The sequence below is a fragment of the Nematolebias whitei genome, chromosome 2 (genome assembly GCF_014905685.2).
Source record: "Nematolebias whitei isolate Nwh7 chromosome 2, NemWhi1, whole genome shotgun sequence".
NCBI lineage: Eukaryota > Metazoa > Chordata > Actinopteri > Cyprinodontiformes > Rivulidae > Nematolebias > Nematolebias whitei.
Window position 1 is genome coordinate 51,987,213 of NC_056499.1, and position 20,184 is coordinate 52,007,396.

The 20,184-nt window shown below is 44.8% G+C and overlaps 1 protein-coding gene across 1 annotated transcript in view; it reads right to left on the reverse strand.

Moving 5' to 3' along the window:
• kifc3 (kinesin family member C3) overlaps window positions 1-20,184 on the reverse strand; it is a 30,471-nt gene that overhangs the window by 1,538 nt on the left and 8,749 nt on the right. Inside the window, exons 8-18 of the mRNA XM_037694795.1 lie at window positions 19,030-19,177; window positions 18,831-18,961; window positions 18,637-18,748; window positions 17,935-18,116; window positions 15,666-15,770; window positions 13,834-13,964; window positions 8,882-9,005; window positions 6,677-6,806; window positions 5,455-5,684; window positions 5,239-5,391; window positions 1,451-1,580 (exon numbers count right to left, since the gene is read on the reverse strand). Coding sequence (XP_037550723.1) covers window positions 1,451-1,580; window positions 5,239-5,391; window positions 5,455-5,684; window positions 6,677-6,806; window positions 8,882-9,005; window positions 13,834-13,964; window positions 15,666-15,770; window positions 17,935-18,116; window positions 18,637-18,748; window positions 18,831-18,961; window positions 19,030-19,177 — 1,576 coding nt within the window. The remainder of the gene's footprint in view (window positions 1-1,450; window positions 1,581-5,238; window positions 5,392-5,454; window positions 5,685-6,676; window positions 6,807-8,881; window positions 9,006-13,833; window positions 13,965-15,665; window positions 15,771-17,934; window positions 18,117-18,636; window positions 18,749-18,830; window positions 18,962-19,029; window positions 19,178-20,184) is intronic.

Here is a 20,184-nt window from a genome sequence, read left to right on the forward strand (position 1 = left end):
GGGGGGGGGGGGGGGGGGGGGGGGGGGTCATGCCATGCTGAGTGCTTCATGCCAGTTGTTCACCAATCAGCACACAACACCTCACCTACCTGCCCACCATCCCCCACCAAAGGATCTTTGTCTACCTGTCTGTCTGCAAACCAACCAATCAGAGAACAGAATGAGGACACAGAGGAGGCAGGACAGACTGACGCCGGGACTCCTCCATCAGCGGGACAGCTCCGCCCTGCAGCGTTCAGGAGGCGCACCCCAGAAGGCCTACATCTCCCAGAATGCAGTGCTGCGGCCAGGGAAACGTTTTGTTTAGAAGATGAAACATGGGACAGCTGCAGCTTAAACATGAGGCACAAACACTTTGATCTTAGACGTAAAAACATCAAGTATGAAAACTGAGACGTGTGGTAAATACATGAATAAATAATAAAGTCTGTGGCTTTTTAATCAGATAATCCTGAAACTTTCCTCAAAGTGGCAGTTTTCACTGACAGCTATCTGTCAACCCACAGCAACACGAATGGTCTAAACACCTGTCAATCAATCAACAAACAAAACATTAGCCAATCAGAGACTGAAGCTGATCGCATTAGGAAGAGGAACCTCTGGGCCTGTTTCAACAACTTCCTGTCAGTTTATCAGGGGGTCAGTGGAGACCCACGGCTGCAGGTCAGTGGGGGCCCACGGTCGCGGGTCAGTGGACCTCAGTGTTACAGCCAGTAAACAGAGTTGATCCTGAACTTTAACACAATGTTCAGTCAGACAGAGTTCACTCCTGTAGTTGTCCTGATCTGTTGACATGTAGTTCTGTAATGCAGGTCCACACTCAGTGTAAACAAAGTACTCTGCTAAAAAGAACCATGTGGAAGCTTTAGTCACATGACGGGCTGGGCCTAGTCTGATGGAAGTGAGCAAACATCAGAAGACTAGAGAACTCCCAGAAGACATTTGGGGAAAATGTACGAGTTCATCTGCTGCTCAATGCCAAAGATAAATGTGAGGTCCTGCAGGTGTGAGTGTCAAAACGTACCAACACCCAGACAGACATGGACTCTGACTGTGGTGGAGAAGACAAGAGGTGAGCAAAGTAACCCCCCCCCCCCCCCCCCCGCGCCTCATGAGGTCCTGGACAGATGCAGCAGCTCCTTCAGAGAGGAGCTGAGAAGCTCCAGAGACAGGAAGTCATTCCTACCAGTGACCATCAGACGGGTTTCCATCTCCCTCAACAACCAGTCAGAAGCCAGAACTCCCCGGTAGAACAAGGTTTGTTTTAATTTTCTTTCATTACTTCTTGTCTTTTTGTTTTATCCATCTTTATCCGAGTGGCAGAAGATGATTCTAGTTTATTTTAATCTGCGAGGGGCTGCAGCAACAGATCTGATGCAACAAACAGGAAGTGAAAGGACTTCTCTGATCCAAATCAATAATGAGCAGGTGTGTGTGTGTGTGTGTGTACCTGTGGACAGCTGGGACTGGGACCTCCTGCGGGAGCTGCTGGGGGTTCTGGAGGTCAAGGACACTGTGGATCCGGTGCTGCTGGCCCGAGAGATGGGGAGGGGAACCGGCGTCACAGGAGGGGAGTCCAGCTGAAGAAAAGTCAAAGGTTAACAAGCAGAAAAACACATAAAAACATTTTTACGTCTCTTTTCTCTGGACGTTCTTGTTAAACTTGAATTCTTTTAATAAATGAGTCATCTGATGTTTATTGTTTGTGTTTGCAGTTCAGATGATAAAGTTTATTTATAAACCTTCTCTGCAAAGTTTGTTTTCCTCACAAAAAATAACATTTAAAGATTTTGAAAATAATACAGTTTCCTGAGCGTGCTGGAGGTGTTTTCAGTTTGGGTGACGTGACGTTTGGACTTTGGTCCAGATTCATTTTAAACATTTATATTATTTATATTAAAAATATGGATATAAAATGAAGAATTAAAAACTGAAGATTCTTTACTCTCTCCACTCTTTAACGTTAGAGACAACATTTTAAGTGTTAAAGTAGATTTTTATTCTAGATTCGGTGGTTTTTAGCTTCAAAAAGCTAAAAACCAGGTGGGAGGTACAGTCAGTCCTATTTGGACCTCCAGAACCAGCAGCCAAAGCTGGACCGGGTTAGAAAGTTGGACTGAACTGTTTTCACATCTTTACTTCTTCTCAACCCCAGGACAACATGGAGGATCCTGGAGAACGTTGGTTGAACTTGACAAAACTTTTCCAACAGACTTATTTTCAGTCCCTTTCTACTTCCACCATTTATAAATTAAAGTTCTTGGTCTTCTGTCCTGCGGCGTCTCTTCTGTAGGACTGATGTTTTTTTTTCCTCGGGTCAAGAAGTTCTTTTGATCCAACTTGCAGGTTTCACACAAACACCGAGGCTTACTTTCTACTCGCCGTTTCTTTCTGCCGTCCTCCCCCTTTTACCAGAGGGGAAGAATCACCATGGCAACCAGTAACTCAGCAGATTCTGATCTTTTTTACCCAGCATGCCTTCTGTTTTCATCATGGTCGCCCCCATGGACCCTGTAGAACCTCAGACTTCATGTTTTCTCTAATCGGACCTCTGAGGTTCAGGAGGATTTAGTCAGAGGGTCGGCAGGAAACAGGAAGAGGTTTGAACCAGGTGTTTCAAAATAAAACTAGTTGATAGTCTTCAAAATAAGAGTCTGTCATGACTCAGATTATTACAAAAGGAAGTCCCAAATAACTTCATGTCATGAAGACAGGGGTCAAGACCCTGGCCCCCCATGGGGGGTGGACGATGCTGACACCCACCTGCTGCAGTCTGCTCACTCACACCTGGATGGTCGTGGAGGTTCTGTCAGAACCATGTCAGATGTTTTCAGCACCGTCCAGCCTTCTTTACAGAGTCGGTGCATTTACTGACACCCTGGACCTGGACTCGTGGGGGACCACAGGGACACCACTGGACCAGTCCGGTTCGCTCTGTACACCCCAGACAACTGTATCAGGTCATCTTCAGAAGTCCTGTGGTGGTGAGGTGTGTTAGAGGTGGACAGGAACCAGAGGACAGGAGTCATCTGCTCCTCAGGACAAGACAGAGGAGCAGAGGAGGAGGACCACTTCAGGAGGAACGTTACAGAACATCTTGGAGAAGGACGTGGAGGTCGTGGACACTTGAACAGCAGACTGGAGGAACAGGCAGACTCTTTTCTGAGGATGCTCAGATCCTTCAGCTGGAGGTCTGTGGGGGCAGTAGGATCTCCTGCACCTCCTACGGGGAGAGCAGCGGGCTCAGCCTGGATAATCGTCATGTCTGGTGGGGTTTCTTGCAGTTTTTGTCCACGTCCTGTGACGTTCTGCTTCAAACAGCCACAGCAGACCAATCCCGATCGTTGTTCTGTGATTATTGAGCATGCATCAGGATGTTCTGTGATTTATTTCAGAGCTGCGCAGCAACGAAACAGATGAATATTTGAAGAGAACCATCATAAAGTCATTATTTGACAAACTGAATAATAAAACATGATATTAATGGGGGACTTTGGGGTTGATCCGTCCATAACTGTGGCTGAAGTCACCGAGGTAGTTAAAAAGCTCTGAGGCAGCAGGGCTCCAGGAGTGGATGATTTCCTTAAAGCTCTGGATGTTGTGGGGCTGTCTTGGCTGACACGCCTTTGCAACATTGCATGGACATTGGGGGCAGTGCCACTGGACTGGCAGATGTTTGTGGTTCTCTTCTTCAAAAAGGGGGACCGGCAGATGTGCTCCAATTATAGGGACATCACTCTCCTCAGCCTCCCTGGTAAGGTCTATTCAGGGGTACTGGAGAAGCGAGTCTGATCGTAGGTCAAATCTCAGATCCAGGAGGAACAATGTGGGTTCCATTCTGGCCGTGGAACACTTGATCAGCTCTTTATCCTCACTAGGGTCCTCGAGGGGTCATGGGAGTTTGCCCATCCAGTCTACATGTGTTTTGTGGACTTAAAAGAAAGCATTTGACCGTGTTCCTCAGGGTACACTGTGGGAGGGGTGCTCCGTGAGTATGGGATTGGGGGCCCGTTGTTACAGGCTGTTCAGTCCCTATACAAGCGGTGCGAGAGTTTGGTTTGCATTGGTGGCAGTAAGTCGGACCCCTTAAGGGTGGGAGTTGGACTCCTCCAGGGCTGCCCGTTGTTACCGATTCTGTTCATAACTTTTATGGACAGAGTTTCTTGGTGCAGCCAGCTGGCGGAGGGTTTCCGGTTCGGTGGCCTCAGGATTCCATCTCTGCTCTTTGCAGATGATGTGGTCCTGTTGGCGTCATCGTGCCATGATCTTCAGTTCTCACTGGAGTGGTTCGCAGTTGAGTGTGAAGCAGCTGGGATGAGAATCAGCACCTCCAGATCTGAGGCCATGGTCCTCAACTGGAAAAGGGTGGATTGTTCTCTTCAGGTCGAGGGTGAGGTTCTGCCTCAAGTGGAGGAGTTCAAGTATCTTGGAGTTTTGTTCATGAGTGAGGGAAGAATGGAGCATGAGATTGACAGACGGATTGGTGCAGCATCTGCAGTATTGCGGACTCTGTACCGATCCATTGTGGTGAAGAGAGAATTGAGCTGTAAAGCAAAGCTCTCTGTTTACCAGTCAGTCTACGTTCCTACCCTCACCTCTGGTCATGAACTCTGGGTAGTGACTGAAAGAATGACATCATGGATACATGAGGTTGAAATGAGTTTCCTCTGCAGGGTATCTGGACTCTCCCTTAAAGATAGGGTGAGCAGTTCAGTTATCCGGGACAGACTCGGAGTAGAATCGCTACTCCTCCACGTCGAGAGGAGCCAGTTGAGGCGGTTCAGTCATCTGGTAAGGATGTTTCCTGGGCACCTCCCTAGGGAAGTGCTTCGGGCATGTCCGACTGGGAGGAGACCCCGGGGAAGACCCAGGACACACTGGAGAGACTGTCTCTCCAGTGTATCCTGGAAATGCTTTGGAGTCTTCCCAGAAGAGCTGGAAGAGGTGGCTGTGGAAAGAGATGTCTGAACCTCCCTGTTCAAGCTGCTGCCCCCGTGACCTGACTTCAGAACAAGAGGAAGATTACGGATGGATGGATATTAATGTCTCTGTGCAGCAACGAAACAGATGAATATTTGAAGCGAACCATCATAAATTCATTATTTGACAACATGAGTAATAAAAATAATAAAACATGATATTAATGTCTGGTGGTGACACAAATAAAAACCTTTACACTGCTCTTAGTGTGAAACCTTCAGTGTGAGAACCTTTCAGGTGGGCGGGGCTTGGTCTTACCTCCATGCTGTTGTGGGTGGGTGAAGATGAGGTGGACGAGTTCTCAGGTCTCCTGGACGATGAAGACGAGGAGCTGAGCTCGACACTGCGAACTCGCTGAGCAAACTTCAGCGAACACATGGACTCGCTCATGTTGCCGGGCAACGGAGATACCTGCAGAGACAGCAAGCATAAGAATAGAGCGCGGGGGGGGACAAGGTCCTCAACTGGACTCACCTGCACCATCATGAGCGTCTTGCTGTCTCCGCTCAGGGAGTCCTGCAGCAGGTAGGTGAGGCGCGAGTTCCTGAACGGGACGTGGGCCTGCCTGCTGCGCAGTGCGCTGATGACATCACCGAGCGCCGACAGAGATTTGTTGATGCACTGAGCTTCTCGGAGCCGGCTGCCCTCCGCGCCAGACTTCCCAATTCGTTCTGAGCCCGCAAGGTCCACCAGGTTCAGCCTCCCTGAAATGGACCACACAATGAGAACAGGAAGAGGAAGCAGCTCATTTCCTGTCTGACAGAGTTTCACTCCCATCATTAAACAGGGGTGGAGGCCTCCGTGTTCAACTGTCCCCCTCTTACAATGCTGTTATTGCTAGTATCACTCAACCCCCTGTGAATAGTAAACAGCCATCAGGGTGCTAATGACCCATCGTTAGGCTGTCGGTCCTTCTTGATCATGTGAACAGCTGTTTTTGGTTGTCAGCAGCAAACTGGTTGATCCACTCTGAGATGGTGCTATTTTTAAGACTGAGCTGAATACAGCACCTCAGACTGAGGAAGTCTTTCAGATGAAAGACGAAACGTTTCTACTTTTTTTGTTTTTTGAATGTCCAGAGGACCAGACTTAACTTTTTTAGATTTTTCCACCTGGATTATTGAGCATGCATCAGAATATTCACTCCCATTAGTTTAATCAGTTTCTTGAAAACTGAAAGACTCTACATCTAAACCTGTTTGGAGCCAGACATCCCATAATATACACCAAGGTGCACATTAAACACCTCTGGTTGATGAAAGTAAACAAAAACCTTCTGAAGTTTTAATCAAATCCAACATCTGTCACTGAAATTAAACTCCAGCTGCAGAACTTCTTGATGCTGGTCCAGCTTTCCTCTTCACAAGGACATGTCCATCACCTGACTGTGTCCAAATCACAGCACAATGTCCCCACAAAGACATGTCCATCACCAGACTGTGTCCAAATCACAGCACTATGTCCCTACAAGGATATGTCCATCACCTGACTGTGTCCAAATCACAGCACAATGTCCCCACAAGGATATGTCCATCACCTGATTGTGTCCAAATCACAGCACAACCTGAGTCAGGGGGTGGGGTCTGGTTGGACCTGAGCCAGGGTGCGGGATCTGGTAGGACCTGGGTCAGGTGGTGGGGTCTGGTCGGACCTGGGTCGGGGGTGGTCTGCTGTTCAAATGGACAGTAGAACAAACCTTGCGTGCAGGTTCCGGTGGTGCTGTTGGATCCAGACACGGTGATGACGAGCAGGGCGTGGGAACGTGAACTGTGCTCATTCAGGTTGGTGCATGCTGTAGCTCTGTTCACATGACCCAACTCAAACACCTGGGGACAAGTAAACACACCAGGAAGGGATCATCTACATGCAATACTTTCAACAACATAACTAAATACAAGACTCGCACACCTGCAGTAACAATATGTTAAATATTATACCACATTATATATTCTTTCATTCAACCTTTATTTAGACAGGTAAATCCCATTGAGCCCCGAGGACTCATTTACAAGAGAGACCTGATATTAAATATATAGAGAGATATTATGTCTGGAACATAATATCAGGTGTAATATTTTTGCCCAATCACCCATCAGGTTTCTGTCCTCTCTCTACATTCTTAGTCGTCGTAAAATGACCTCCATGCTCTGGTAGCAGAGCTCTGGTTAGACCAGTCTTTCTCAAATAGTGGGGCGCGCCCCCCTAGGGGGGCCCGGAGCAATGCCATGGGGGGCGCATGCGACCCCGAGGAACATTTTGCGGTAGGGAGTAGGTTTTTTTTTTCACCATTCTTATTTTCTCAGGGTGCGTTCGGCAACTGTTTACTAAAATCTGGCAACTCTTAGGCTGACTAATAATAAAGTTATGAACAAATATGTCTGTCTTGTCGTTTGGGGAGCCATGCTTGAACCATGTTGTTTCCCTCTGCTGCTGAGCAGCTGGTGACGCTCGTCACCCGCAGCACACGTTACCTGCCCCTCTTCCTCTTTCACTTTGACGTTTTTATTTTTGTTTGTTTTTTAGTTTGTCAAAGCACAATTTGGATGTTTTTTTTAAATACAGAAGTAATGTTTAATAAATGATAAATGTTAGGACTCTATTCTTTGCTAACAAATCCTCCGCTCTGGACACATTTCACTCACAGCGCAGCAGCAACAAAGAGTATAAACTCAAAGCGAGAGCAACACCTGCCCCCACTTCTTTCACAATGACAACATTTTTTAGTTTGATCGATTGTCAAAGTACAATTTTGATGTTTTTTTTTATTTGTTGGAAAAACATGTTTAACAAATGTTAGGACTCTATTCTTTGCTAACAAAATATATTTTGTCATTAAACAACTTGTCAGGTTCTTCTCTTGTGAGTGCGTTCCCCTGGACCCACCCACCCACACCCCTCCCCCCCCCCCCCACACACACACACACCCCAGCTCACTCGCTCTTGCGCTCTTTGCAACTTCTCTGCTGCTCTGAGACCAAGTCTCAAGTCCAGGTCCAGCTAAACATTGAGCAGGAGCTGAGAGTTGCAGGATCATGTTTCAAACTTCAAAAAGCTGTGCACTGCAAAACGTGCTCATTGTGGCCATTAATCCTGACTTCCTCATTTTGATAAAAAAAAAAAAAAATCAGCACAAATCGTTTTATTAATTTTTGTTTTGTAGGTCAAAGTGTTGTATATAACACTCCTGACTTAAAATGTTGTAGATCAATTTGAATTTACTATTATTTATTGATTGTATTTAATTTCATTTTTCAGTATCAAATTGTCAAAAATGTTTACAGTTTAAATAAGGATAGATTTTTTTTTCAGGCAAATTGATGCACTTTATGTCTTTTCTGTTACAGACTATAAAAACAATGTTAATAATCTTTGTTGTAAGTTGATCTATATTTCTATCTTTTTTAATTTAATGTTAATAAGGATACAATGTTATGTAGAAGTGTACTTATAACAATTTTATAGACAAATTATACTATTTACAGTCGTGGCGGTGAGTTGGGGGGGGGGGCGCGAAATGTTTACTTCTTCTTAGGGGGGCGTGTAACTGAAAATAATTGAGAAGCACAGGGTTAGACCTACCTGTAAAGAACTTCATTACCTAAAGTTCTGATCTGGTTAGAATGATTACAGAATACTGTTGTGTCCCATTTTCATATAATACATGATTTTCATTTGTTTGAGTAAAATAAGGAGTCCTCTGAGCGTTTATAAATTGATGACACAACACACAGCACAAACACACAACGTGACAACGTGTAGCTTCCACAGATCAGATACACAATGGTCTTCTCAAGATGGCTGCCATCAACCTCACCCAGCACTGCTAGTGTCCATTCAAGTGTTTCACTGGATAAAACCAAATAGTGTTTAAACTTAAGAAAGACAAACAGGGCATCCTCACCTTGTTGATGTCCTCCGGGCTCTTTACAGTGATCTCGGTCAGTCCGGGGACATAAAGCTGTCCGCTGCCATCAGGGTTCAGTTTTATGTCTAGTTTCTCTGTGGGATTCTCCCCGAGCAGGTCACTGCAGGACAACAGGCAGTTTGAGCCTCTAGACATGACTCAGGACAGCACAGTTCAGCAACAGGACAACTCAAAGTGCCTCACGAACTTTCTACCGTCTGAATAAACCTGTTGGTACAGTGGGGAGAACAAGTATTTGATAGACTGTTGATTTTTCAGGTTTTCCCACTTGCAAAGCTTGTAGATGACTGTAATTTTTATCATAGGTACTCTTCAACTGTGAGTGATGGAATCTAAAACAAAAATCCAGAAAAATACAATGTATGAATTTTAAATAATTAATTTCCATTTTATTGTGTGAAATAAGTATTTGATACACCAGAAAAATGAAACTTAATATTTGGTACAGAAACCTTTGTTTGCAATTACAGAGATCAGACGTTTCCTGTAGTTCTTGACCAGGTTTGCACACACTGCAGCAGGGATTTTGACCCACTCCTCCATACAGATCTCCTCCAGAGCCTTCAGGTTTCGGGGCTGTCGCTGGGCCACACGGACTTTAAGCTCCCTCCAAAGATTTTCTATGGGATTCAGGTCTGGAGACTGGCTAGGCCACTCCAGGACCTTAAGATGTTTTCTATGGAGCCACTCTTTAGTTGCCCTGGCTGTGTGTTTTGGGTCGTTATCATGCTGGAAGACCCAGCCACGACCCATCTTCAGTGCTCTTACTGAGGGAAGGAGGTTGTTGGCCAAAATCTCACGATACATGGCCCCATCCATCCTTCCCACAATATGGTGCAGTCGTCCTGTCCCCTTTGCAGAAAAGCTTCCCCAAAGAATGATGTTTCCACCGCCATGCTTCACGGTTGGGATGGTGTTCTTGGGGTTGTACTCATCAATCTTCTTCCTCCAAACATGAAGAGTGGAGTTTAAACCAAAAAAGTTATATTTTTGTCTCATCAGACCACATGACCTTCTCCCATTCCTCCTCTGGATCATTCAGATGGTCATTTGCAAACTTCAGACGGGCTTTGACATGCGTTGGCTTGAGGAAGGGCACCTTGCGTGCACTGCAGGATTTTAATCCTTGACGGCGTAGTGTTACTGATTGTTTTCTTTGAGACTGTGGTCCCAGCTCTATTCAGGTCATTGACCAGGTCCAGCCGTGTAGTTCTGGGCTCATTCCTCACCTTCCTCAAGATCAATGATGCTCCACGAGGTGAGATCTTGCATGGCGCCCCAGACCGAGGGAGATTTTCCGTTATTTTGTATTTCTTCCATTTTCTAATAATTGCACCGACTGTTGTTGCCTTCTCACCAAGCTGCTTGCCTATTGTCCTGTAGCCCATCCCAGCCTTGTGCAAGTCTACAATTTTATCCCTGATGTCCTTACACAGCTCTCTGGTCTTTGGGCATTGTGGAGATGCTGGAGTCTGATTGATTGAGTGTGTGGACAGGTGTCTTTTATACAGGTCCAAACAGGTGCAGTTAATACAGGTAATGAGTGGAGAACAGGAGGGCTTCTTAAAGAAGAACTAACATGTCTGTGAGAGCCAAAATTCTTACTGGTTGATAGATGATCAAATACTTATTTCACACAATAAAATGGAAATTAATTATTTAAAAATCATACATTGTTTTTTTCTGGATTTTTGTTTTAGATTCCATCACTCACAGTTGAAGAGTACCTATGATAAAAACTACAGTCATCTACAAGCTTTGCAAGTGGGAAAACCTGAAAAATCAACAGTCTATCAAATACTTGTTCTCCCCACTGTATGTTGTCTAGGTATGTCTGATTAATGGGATAATTTGTGTTAGGCTATCTGAACTGGGTTTAAGTGGCCAAGGCAGCTCACATCCTGCACCTGATTACAACAAAGTGACTGCTTGTCTGATTCTGTTTGTCTTTTCTGTTAAAAAGGTTGTAAATTCATTGCACACCCTTGGTAGATAAAGGTTGAGGTATCAGCCCAGTATGCTTTATTAGCCTGTCAGTGGCAGCAAACAGGGAACACGTATTTATGATAAACAACTACACAGAGACTTGAAAAATTAAATCTGACCCTCACCCTGTAGACTGTTGGCAAAAAAAAAAAAAAAAAAAAGATTTAAACAGGAAATCTAAGATGGTGTTTGAAGTATTTTGGAAACAGCACTTCCGTATTTACACACTTGGTGCTTCATGCTTTTATTGCAGTCATAATTCAGTCACTGTCAGTATAAATTGAACATAAGTTGTTTTGTTTTTTTGTCAATGTCAAAGTGAAAATCAAAATTCTGCAGCACCCTACCAATAAAAAAATTGTAATTTAAAATATGTGATTGCATAAATATTCACTTTTAAAGTGACTGTCCTAATTCAACTGAGAGAAAATATTATGGGAAAAAAAACAAGTCAGAGGATGGATGGATAAAGGATTTCCAAGACGCTGAACATCCCCAGGAGTTCTGCTTAATCCATCAATAGAAAGAATATGAGACACGTGTAAATCTACCAAAAGCAGGCCGTCCTCACAACCTGAGTGACCTTGAAGAAGGACAATAGTGAGAGACCACCAAGACCCTGGTGAGCACTCTGAAGGTGTTACAAACTTCAAGTGAGATGGCAGAGACTGAGCATACAGCTACATGTTAGAGTCCAGAGCGTGGACAGCTATAGAAACACGTCAGAATCCAGATCGTAGTTAGCTATAGAAAAATGTCAGTGTCCAGAGTGTGGACAGCTATAGAAACACGTCACAATCCAGAGCATGGACAGCGATAGAAATATCTCATAATCCAGAGTATGGACAGCTATAGAATAATGTCAGAGTCCAGAGTGTGAAATGCTACAGAAACACGTCAGTGTCCTGAGCTTGGACAGCTATAGAAACACGTCAAAGTCTAGAGCTTGGACAGCTACAGAAACACGTCAGAGTCCAGAGCATGGACAGTTATCGAAACACTTCAGAGACCATAGCGAGGACAGCTATAGAAACATGTCAGTGTCCTGAGCATGGACAGCTATAGAAACATGTCAGTGTCCTGAGCATGGAGAGCTATAGAAACATGTCAGAGCCCAGATCATAGTTAGCTATAGAAAAACATCAGAGTCCCAAGAGTGGACAGCTGTAAAAACACGTCAAGAGTCCAGTGCGTGGACAGCTATAGAAACACGTCACAGTCCAGAGTGTGGACAGCTATAGAAATATTTCATAATCCAGAGTGTGGACAGCTATAGAAACACGTCAGTGTCCAGATCTTAGTTAACTATAGAAATATATCAGAGTCCAGAGCAAGGACAGCTATAGAAGCACGTCACAGTTCAGAGCGTGGACAGCTATAGAGATACAGTAGGTCAAGAATCCAGAGAGTGGACAGCTATAGAAACAGTACTACTCGCTGATGATTAAAATGAGGAAGAGGTGGAAGAAGAAGCCTTCATAGTACAAGAAAGCCATGAGCTGTTTTGAAAATAAAACCAGTTGATATTAAATGGTTATTTATTTTAGACACTAAAGCTCCCAGTATACTCCCGCGTACATCCGTTCACGCATACGTACACGTGTACTGTACGCTGAGGGTACAGACTTCAAACTCGAGCATACACCCTGAGCAGCTGCAGAGCAGCTTCACAGACAAGGGGTGTTTACCTTCGGGACAAATTGAGTTTGCTGATTGGCCATTTGCTGACATGCCTACTGGATTGATTGACAGGTCGGGAAGAAAAAAATACGAGCGCTGGCAGCCTCAGCTGCAGCGGTGTTCTGTGTTTATATGTTGTTAATAAAAAGATCTTAAAAAAAAATAAAAATACAGGGAGCACTGGCTCTGCAGCCCACACATCAGACCAGCCCACCAGGAAATCTCTAGACCCTCCCGCAGCCACGCTGGACATGAGTTTAATTAGCTCGTGACAAATCCCTTCATTTCTCACCATTTCAGTCATGGCATCAATGGAGGAGGAAGAGATCACTTGCCTCTTGGCAAAAAAACAAAAGAAAAGGTCAGATCATGGATGAAGAAGGGGAATTCTCCAGCATGTCGTATAAATTGAGCTTTGTACGGACATGCCCTGGGGGGTACGCTTGTACCTCCGTGTACGTACATGTGTACCTTCGCATATGGACGTACGCGGGAGTATACTGGGGGCTTAAGAATGCACAATGTAGCATTACTATTTTTTTGTCCTATTGTTGCCAATTTGATTGTTACAGAAACCAACTTGTTGAGTGTTGAATATTATTAAACATCTGCATCTGACAGCATATAGGTATTGATGTGAAACAGATAAATATTTGGGTCTGTATTTAAATCCCACACTACTAAGGCATCTGTGGTTCCATGCTCCACACAAGGTGCCCTTATCTCCACTTGAGCACCTGCCCCCTGTCTGTGCACACCACTGTCTAGCGCAGTTAGGCGAGGTCCTTAATATTGAAAAATGAAATCACACTAGATGGTTTATATCTGGAGAGAGCGAGGGTAGCTGTAACGTTAGAGGCTAAAGGTCAGTTTTTTGACAGTTTTGCTCCAGAAAACGTTGTTTGTGATGTTTGATTCAGCTGTCCAGGATGTACTCCACCTCTTACTCCATGACCTCTGGCAACAGACTAGTTGAAGGAGGTGGTGTCTAAGAGTTGCAACTCAGTCTCACCTCTACAAACACCACTTTCATCACATGGTGCAGATAACTTTACATGTAATACAGTAACCTCATGAGCTGGGTCCAGATTTACTTCTCGTCTAATCAAGACCAGAGCTTGGACAATGTGGATTGCTGAACTAATCTTTAAAATAGAATTAAATGAATGAGAAGAAGTCAGACCCTGGATCAGTGTCAGATTCAGTCCTGGTTTATCTACAGTTTAAACCAGGATTGATCGAGTCCAGGACCAGTTTCTCACCGCAGCGTCTCATTGTAGATCTCCACCATGCTGACAGTGATGCTGTAGTCCCAGTCTGGAGCTTTTTCTGTCACCTCGCAAAACAGCAGGCGAAGCGCTCGCTGGTTGATGCCCGGATCATCGGTCACACCCTGAAAACAGAGTAGAGTTTACAGATGTGTTCACTGACACCTAGGAAAAAACTGAGGCTTCCTTAATACAACATGAATGGTAAATGGTAAATGGACTGTACTTATATAGCGCCGTTCTATCTTATTTCAAGATACTCAAAGCACTTTACACTACAATCTGTGCCTCATTTACCCATTCATACAGCACTCTACTAGATCTCTACAAAGCTAATTGAACAAATCATTCTAAAGAGACTCATCAGAGCTTTATCAGAGTCAGAGTCAGAGATTCTTTATCGTCGTTCGCACCTCATGTGGTACATGTGGTGGAGCGAAATTATGTACACAGGGTCCCAGTTACATCCAACAATAAAATGTATAAAAGTTGTAAGAAAAACAGTAATAACATCTAACATATGAACTAAGAAAAACATCAACTAAATATACACTAAGCACTCATAACATAAAACATTGAACATCAGCACAAACAAGAACATGAGTTTGTGTGAGCAGATGTGCATGCATGAACACATCAACATTGAAACAGATCAGCAGCAATATGAAACAGATCAGCAGCAACATGATGTGGTTTTTCACAGTGATTATTCTAGTTAGAGATTCATGAGTCTAACAGCCTCAGGGTAGAAGCTGTTCCTCAGTCTAGTGGTTCTACACTTAATGCTTCTCAACCTCCTTCCTGAGGGGAGTGGGGCAAAAAGTGTGTGTGCTGGGTGAGTGAGGTCCTTCATGATGCAGGTGGCCCTCTTCCTGCATCTGGAGGTGTAGATGTCTGTGATGGTGGGGAGGCTGACTCCGACAGTCTTCTGTGCAGCCTTCACCACTCTCTGCAAAGCTTTTCTTTCTGCAGCTGTGCAGCCTCCATGCCACACGTTGATGCTGGAGCACAGGATGCTCTCCACTGCACACCTGTAGAAGGAGGTGAGGACTGAGCTTCCCAGACCAGCTCTTCTAAGCCGCCTGAGGAAGTAGAGTCTCTGATGAGCTTTCTTGATCAGACTGGTGGTGCTGTTGCTCCAGCTGAGGTTGTCATTCATGTGTACACCAAGTACTTGTAGCTGGAGACCACTTCCACCGCAGATCCTCTTATGTTCAGGGGGGTGTAGATGCTTTTGTTCCTTCCTTCATCCACAATCATCTCCTTTGTCTTCTTCACATTGATGTGAAGGTTATTCTCTTTGCACCAGCTCTCCAGGTGTTCCCCCTCTTGCCTGTAGCTTGACTCATCATTGTTTGTGATGCATCCCACCACCACTGCATCATCTGCAAACTTTAAAATGAGACAGCCTGTATGGGTAGCTGCACAATCATACGTGAGCAGAGTAAACAGGAGGGGGCTCAACACACATCCCTGAGGAGAGCCAGTGCTGAGGGTTATGGTGGAGGAGGAGAAGTTGTCAGAAGAAGAGAGAAGTTATCACATTCATACAATGATGGGACACACATCAGAGGCTATGAGGGGTTCAGTGTCTTGCCCAGGGACACTTCAGCATGTGACTGCTTGAGGATTCAAACCCACAACTTCGCATTGGAGGTTGACTGCTCTAACCACTCAGTCACAGCCGCCCCATAGAAACACATGACTCGAGTTTGTTTTTCCAACATTTAAAACTCAACATCAGAGTTCCTCCCTTCAAACTGTTAGCATTATCTGAACATTTCCTCACACGTTCAGACAGTCATGAAGCTCAGAGATCATCGTACCTCCATGGTGTAGGTTTTCCCCGATCCTGTTTGCCCATAAGCAAAAATGCAGATGTTAAAGCCGTCGATACAGGAAGTGACCAGAGACTGGACTTCCTGGAACACCTGATGGACCATTCAGAGAAAAGACAGGTGGATGATTAATATCATGATACTGGATACTTCCTGGACTAACAAGGATTTTTTGTATGACAGTCAATGACAAAAACACAAGGCAGATCAGAGGCATGAAAAACATAGCTGAAGCTGTGTCCCCCCTCCACCCCACAATCACCCTAAACACCGCGCCCCCAGGGGTGTGTCCTCCCCAACTGTTCACACAACTCATGTACGATTGCTCAGATGAACTGTACTGGGAACAGTACTGGGAAGTTTGCAGGTGATGCAGCAGTGGTGCAAATGATCTCCAACAAAGCATTTTTGTGCCAACAGTTACTGTGCAGGAGGCGGGGGACACCCTGGACAGGTCTCCAGTCCACCACAGACATCGAAGCAATAGCATTAGCTACAATAAAAAGCTTGAAAACCTAAATGTTCCCCAAAGGCCAGTTAACTCTCAAAATGTCTCGTTTAGAAAATTTTCTGGAAGAATTTCCCAAAGGTCAAAATGTGACAGGTGGTACTAAGTTTCCGGGAACGTTCTGTACAGGTCAACATTTGGAGAACCTTAGGCATTGTTCCCTGAAGGTTATTTGAAGGTCACCTTGTGAGGGTTAACTTCAACCTTCAACCAAGTTTCACATCACGTGCACTGCAGTATGGAAGCACTGACAGGAGCTCCGCTTTGCTTCTGTCTTTTTTTGTTCCTGTCGTTTTTGTTTCGACTTTTTGCGCGTGCACTGCACACCCCACGCTGCAAGTGTGACCGCAATGCACTTTTGGAGCTTTGTGTCGCTGCCTTGTCATTGTGCCATCGTGGTTCAGGTCCCGGTCCCCTTTCCGCCTTGAGCTATGGCTCTGTCCACTCTCTGGACTCTGACATGTTTCTGTAGTTGTCCATGCGATGGACGTGTTTCTATGGCAGCCGTCTCCATGATCATCCATCTGCCTGAATGGACCGAACTCTACAGGACAATTCGGCTCCGTGGAGAAATTTTGGATGTTCTGTGTTCTGGTCCAGACCCAGTTCTGGAGAGCAGTCATCGTCCATTGCTGCAGTCATTATTACCATCATGCTGCTAACGGGACCACACAGCTAACAGGAAAACACCACTAACAAAACCACACAGTTAGCAGTACCATGCTGCTAAAAGAACCCCACTGCTAACAGAACCACTCTGCTAACAGGACCACGCTGCTAACAGGACCATGCTGCTAACAGCATCATGCTGCCAACAGGACCACGCTGCTAACAGCATCATGCTGCCAACAGGATCATGCTGCCAACAGGACCATGCTGCTAACAGGACCACGCTGCTAATAGGACCACGCTGCTAATAGGACCACGCTGCTAATAGGACCACGCTGCTAACAGCATCATGCTGCTAACAGCATCATGCTGCTAACAGGACCACGCTGCTAACAGCATCATGCTGCTAACAGCATCATGCTGCTAACAGCATAATGCTGCTAACAGCAACATGCTGCTAACAGAACCATGCTGCAAACAGTAAGATAGTTTTTATAACAATTATTTTACAGTAATTGCTTTTCATTGTTGTATATTGTCGTCTGTACCAGCCTATATGTTGTCTGTCTAAAACAGTCTTCTGTGAGTTACTAGTTTGTACTGATTCATCTTACTTGCACCGTTGTATTCTACCATGTAGTTTACTTTATTTCTTCTGGACCTTGCAGACATATTTCTTTTTCACATTTTGGTGCTTTGTTTTGTACTTTTGTTGCATGCTTTGTTTTTTGGTGAGTTGAGATGATTCTTCTCATCCCGAGCATTTCATTGCACCATTGACCTTGTGTTGACCTGAATATGACAAACAATAAACAAACGTTAACTTCAGGAACTTTCAGGGATCAAGTCATGACTGTGGGGGGTTTCTCCGGTTTCCTTGCACAGCCCCAAACTGTGCATGTTAGCTTCACTAGTAAGTCTGAATTGTCTCTAGGTGTTAGTGAAAGAGTGGCTGGTTATTTTTCTCAGTGTCCATTTCATGGACTGGAGACCTGTCCATGATGTCCACCGCCTCATACACAGTGACTGCAGCTGCCTGTGACTCTGAATAGAAAAGTGAGTAAAGAAAATGGACAAAGTTTTTGTTAAATGTCCTGAGATGACTTTTTGTGACCCGGTGTCGCTCTAAGTCCAGCTCACCTCCTCCTGCGTGGCCTGAGGCGGAAACACTTTGTCCAGCTCAAACGTCATGATCTTGCTCTTGTTGGAGAGGTAGAGGATGGCGTCATCATCAGAGTCGAAGCTCAGCATGTTTCTGGCGTCAACGGAGTCCTGCTCCTCCTGACTGACGGGCCGGACCCGGCAGAAAACTCGGATGTTCCCTGTGAACAACAGAGCGGGGTCATTTGGGCCTTACGGTTAGAAAACTCAAGGGGTTGTTCCAACAAATGAGACGGAATTTACAGAGAACACATTTTTACTTTTGTTCTTCTACAGAAAATGTTTTCCTCTCTGCTGCAGTTTGTTCTGAACAGAATGACCTGAGTCCTGCGATCTGACGCAGGTTTATGTAGAAATAGTTCAACTAGATCCTGAATTATAACTTGGAACTGATTTTACTGAAAAATTCTTCTGTTCACGAACCTGCAGCTTTTAATAGATTTTTAAAATAAAGTTTATTTGTTTTTATAAACAGTCATTTTATTTCAATCATAAATGATAAATCCATGAAATGAGAAACATCATAAAACTGATCTGCAGAATAAACAGACTGAGCATTCTGATGAGGAGCCCAGTTCAGCAGAGTCCTCAGCAGTCATGTGACCTCGAGCGTCGTCACTGATTGGCTGACCCTGTTGCAGCTGGAAGAAGCTCGACTGACAGGTAAAGCTGGGGTCCAACCTTTGAGTCGGACCAGCTCGTTGTGGCACTTCTTCCTCAGGTTCATCTCCCGCTTGTATTTCCTCAGCAGCTCCTGGTTGGTGCTGCTCACCTCGTTGATCACCTGACAGATCTGACACACAGCAGAACCATCAGAACACACGTCGTCATTTGATTGGTTGTTGATCTGCTCTGTGATGAAGAGGAGAACCCACCTCCTGCTTGGCCTCAGAGATGGCCTTCTCCAGCATGAAGGGGAAGTCCTGTACCTGCCTCTTCAGACAGTTGTAGTCCGAGGTCAAAGTCCTGAGAGCCGGCTGAAGGCTCAGCAGGTTCAGACGCACCCCTGCAACCACCATCATCATCATCATCAGATCAGCAGATTAATCACAACAACAGGGAGCTCACTCTGACCTGCCAGGTTCTCGTGCACGGCCTTCATCTCGCTCTCTGCTCGGATGAAGGCCTCCTCGATCACACGGTTTTTCTCCTCCTCCAGGTTCTGCACCTCCACCTCCAGCCGACCTCGAGCGCGCTCCACCTCCCCTTCGTAGACGACAATCTGAAGGACACGCTCACATCATGAACTCTGCACCAGACTTCTGGTCGCCCGTCGTTTCTTAGTTCATAGTTTTTTATTCTGCAGATGTTTCATTCAGTTTATCAGAACCATCAGAACCAAAACAGTAAAACATTTGCAGGAAAACATCAGCTGAGAGAAAAAGAAACGCTGCAGGAAACACTCCACGTCAAAACCAGGCCAGACCGTGGACCGCCAGTCCACAAAACTAGCGGAAAATTTTATTTTTTCCATTTTTTGCTTTTTTATTTTTTTTTTTTTTATTTTTTTAAACAAATTAAATTTCAGTTTATTTTTTGAGAAAACAGGATGAAAACAAACCTGCAGACAAAATAAAATAAACAAGCCAAAAACTTTAAGACCATTCAAATTTAATCTCAACAACACTTTTTCAGATCAGATGTCACTCCTTTAAACCAAAACCTTTTTCAGTTCTGTTTTTTTCTGTATACCAGCAGCCCCACAGACGTGTTTAATATCAGATTTACTTTGACCACACTGAGGATGATGTCACAGGGGGAGGGGCTAAATGCAGAGTTTATCCACAACTCTGAGTATTTTACCCAGAGTGAGGAGCGTGCATTCATCCTAGGTTGCTTGGTTGGAAATCCCGGGGAAGGTCTGATTTATTGGGTGGGAGGTGGGGTCTTGACACCCCCCCCCCCACCAAAAAAAAATAATAATTTGAGAAAACTATAATTTTAAACCACCATTTAATTTCGCAATACAATGCATTTATGTCTCTCAGAAATCTTTAACGACTGCGGTAGAGGTTTTGTTTACATGTTTCCATGACAACGTCAGAGCGTGTCTGTGTTTCTGGTCACTAAAAGTACTTGAACATTAAAAGCCTCATGACTGGTAACAACAGAGAAACTGAACCCACAGAAAAAAAAACAACCAAGTGCTTATCCTGATGCATGCTCAATAATCCTGGTAGAAAAATCTAAAAAAGTTAAATCTGGTCCTCTGGACATTCAAAAAAACAA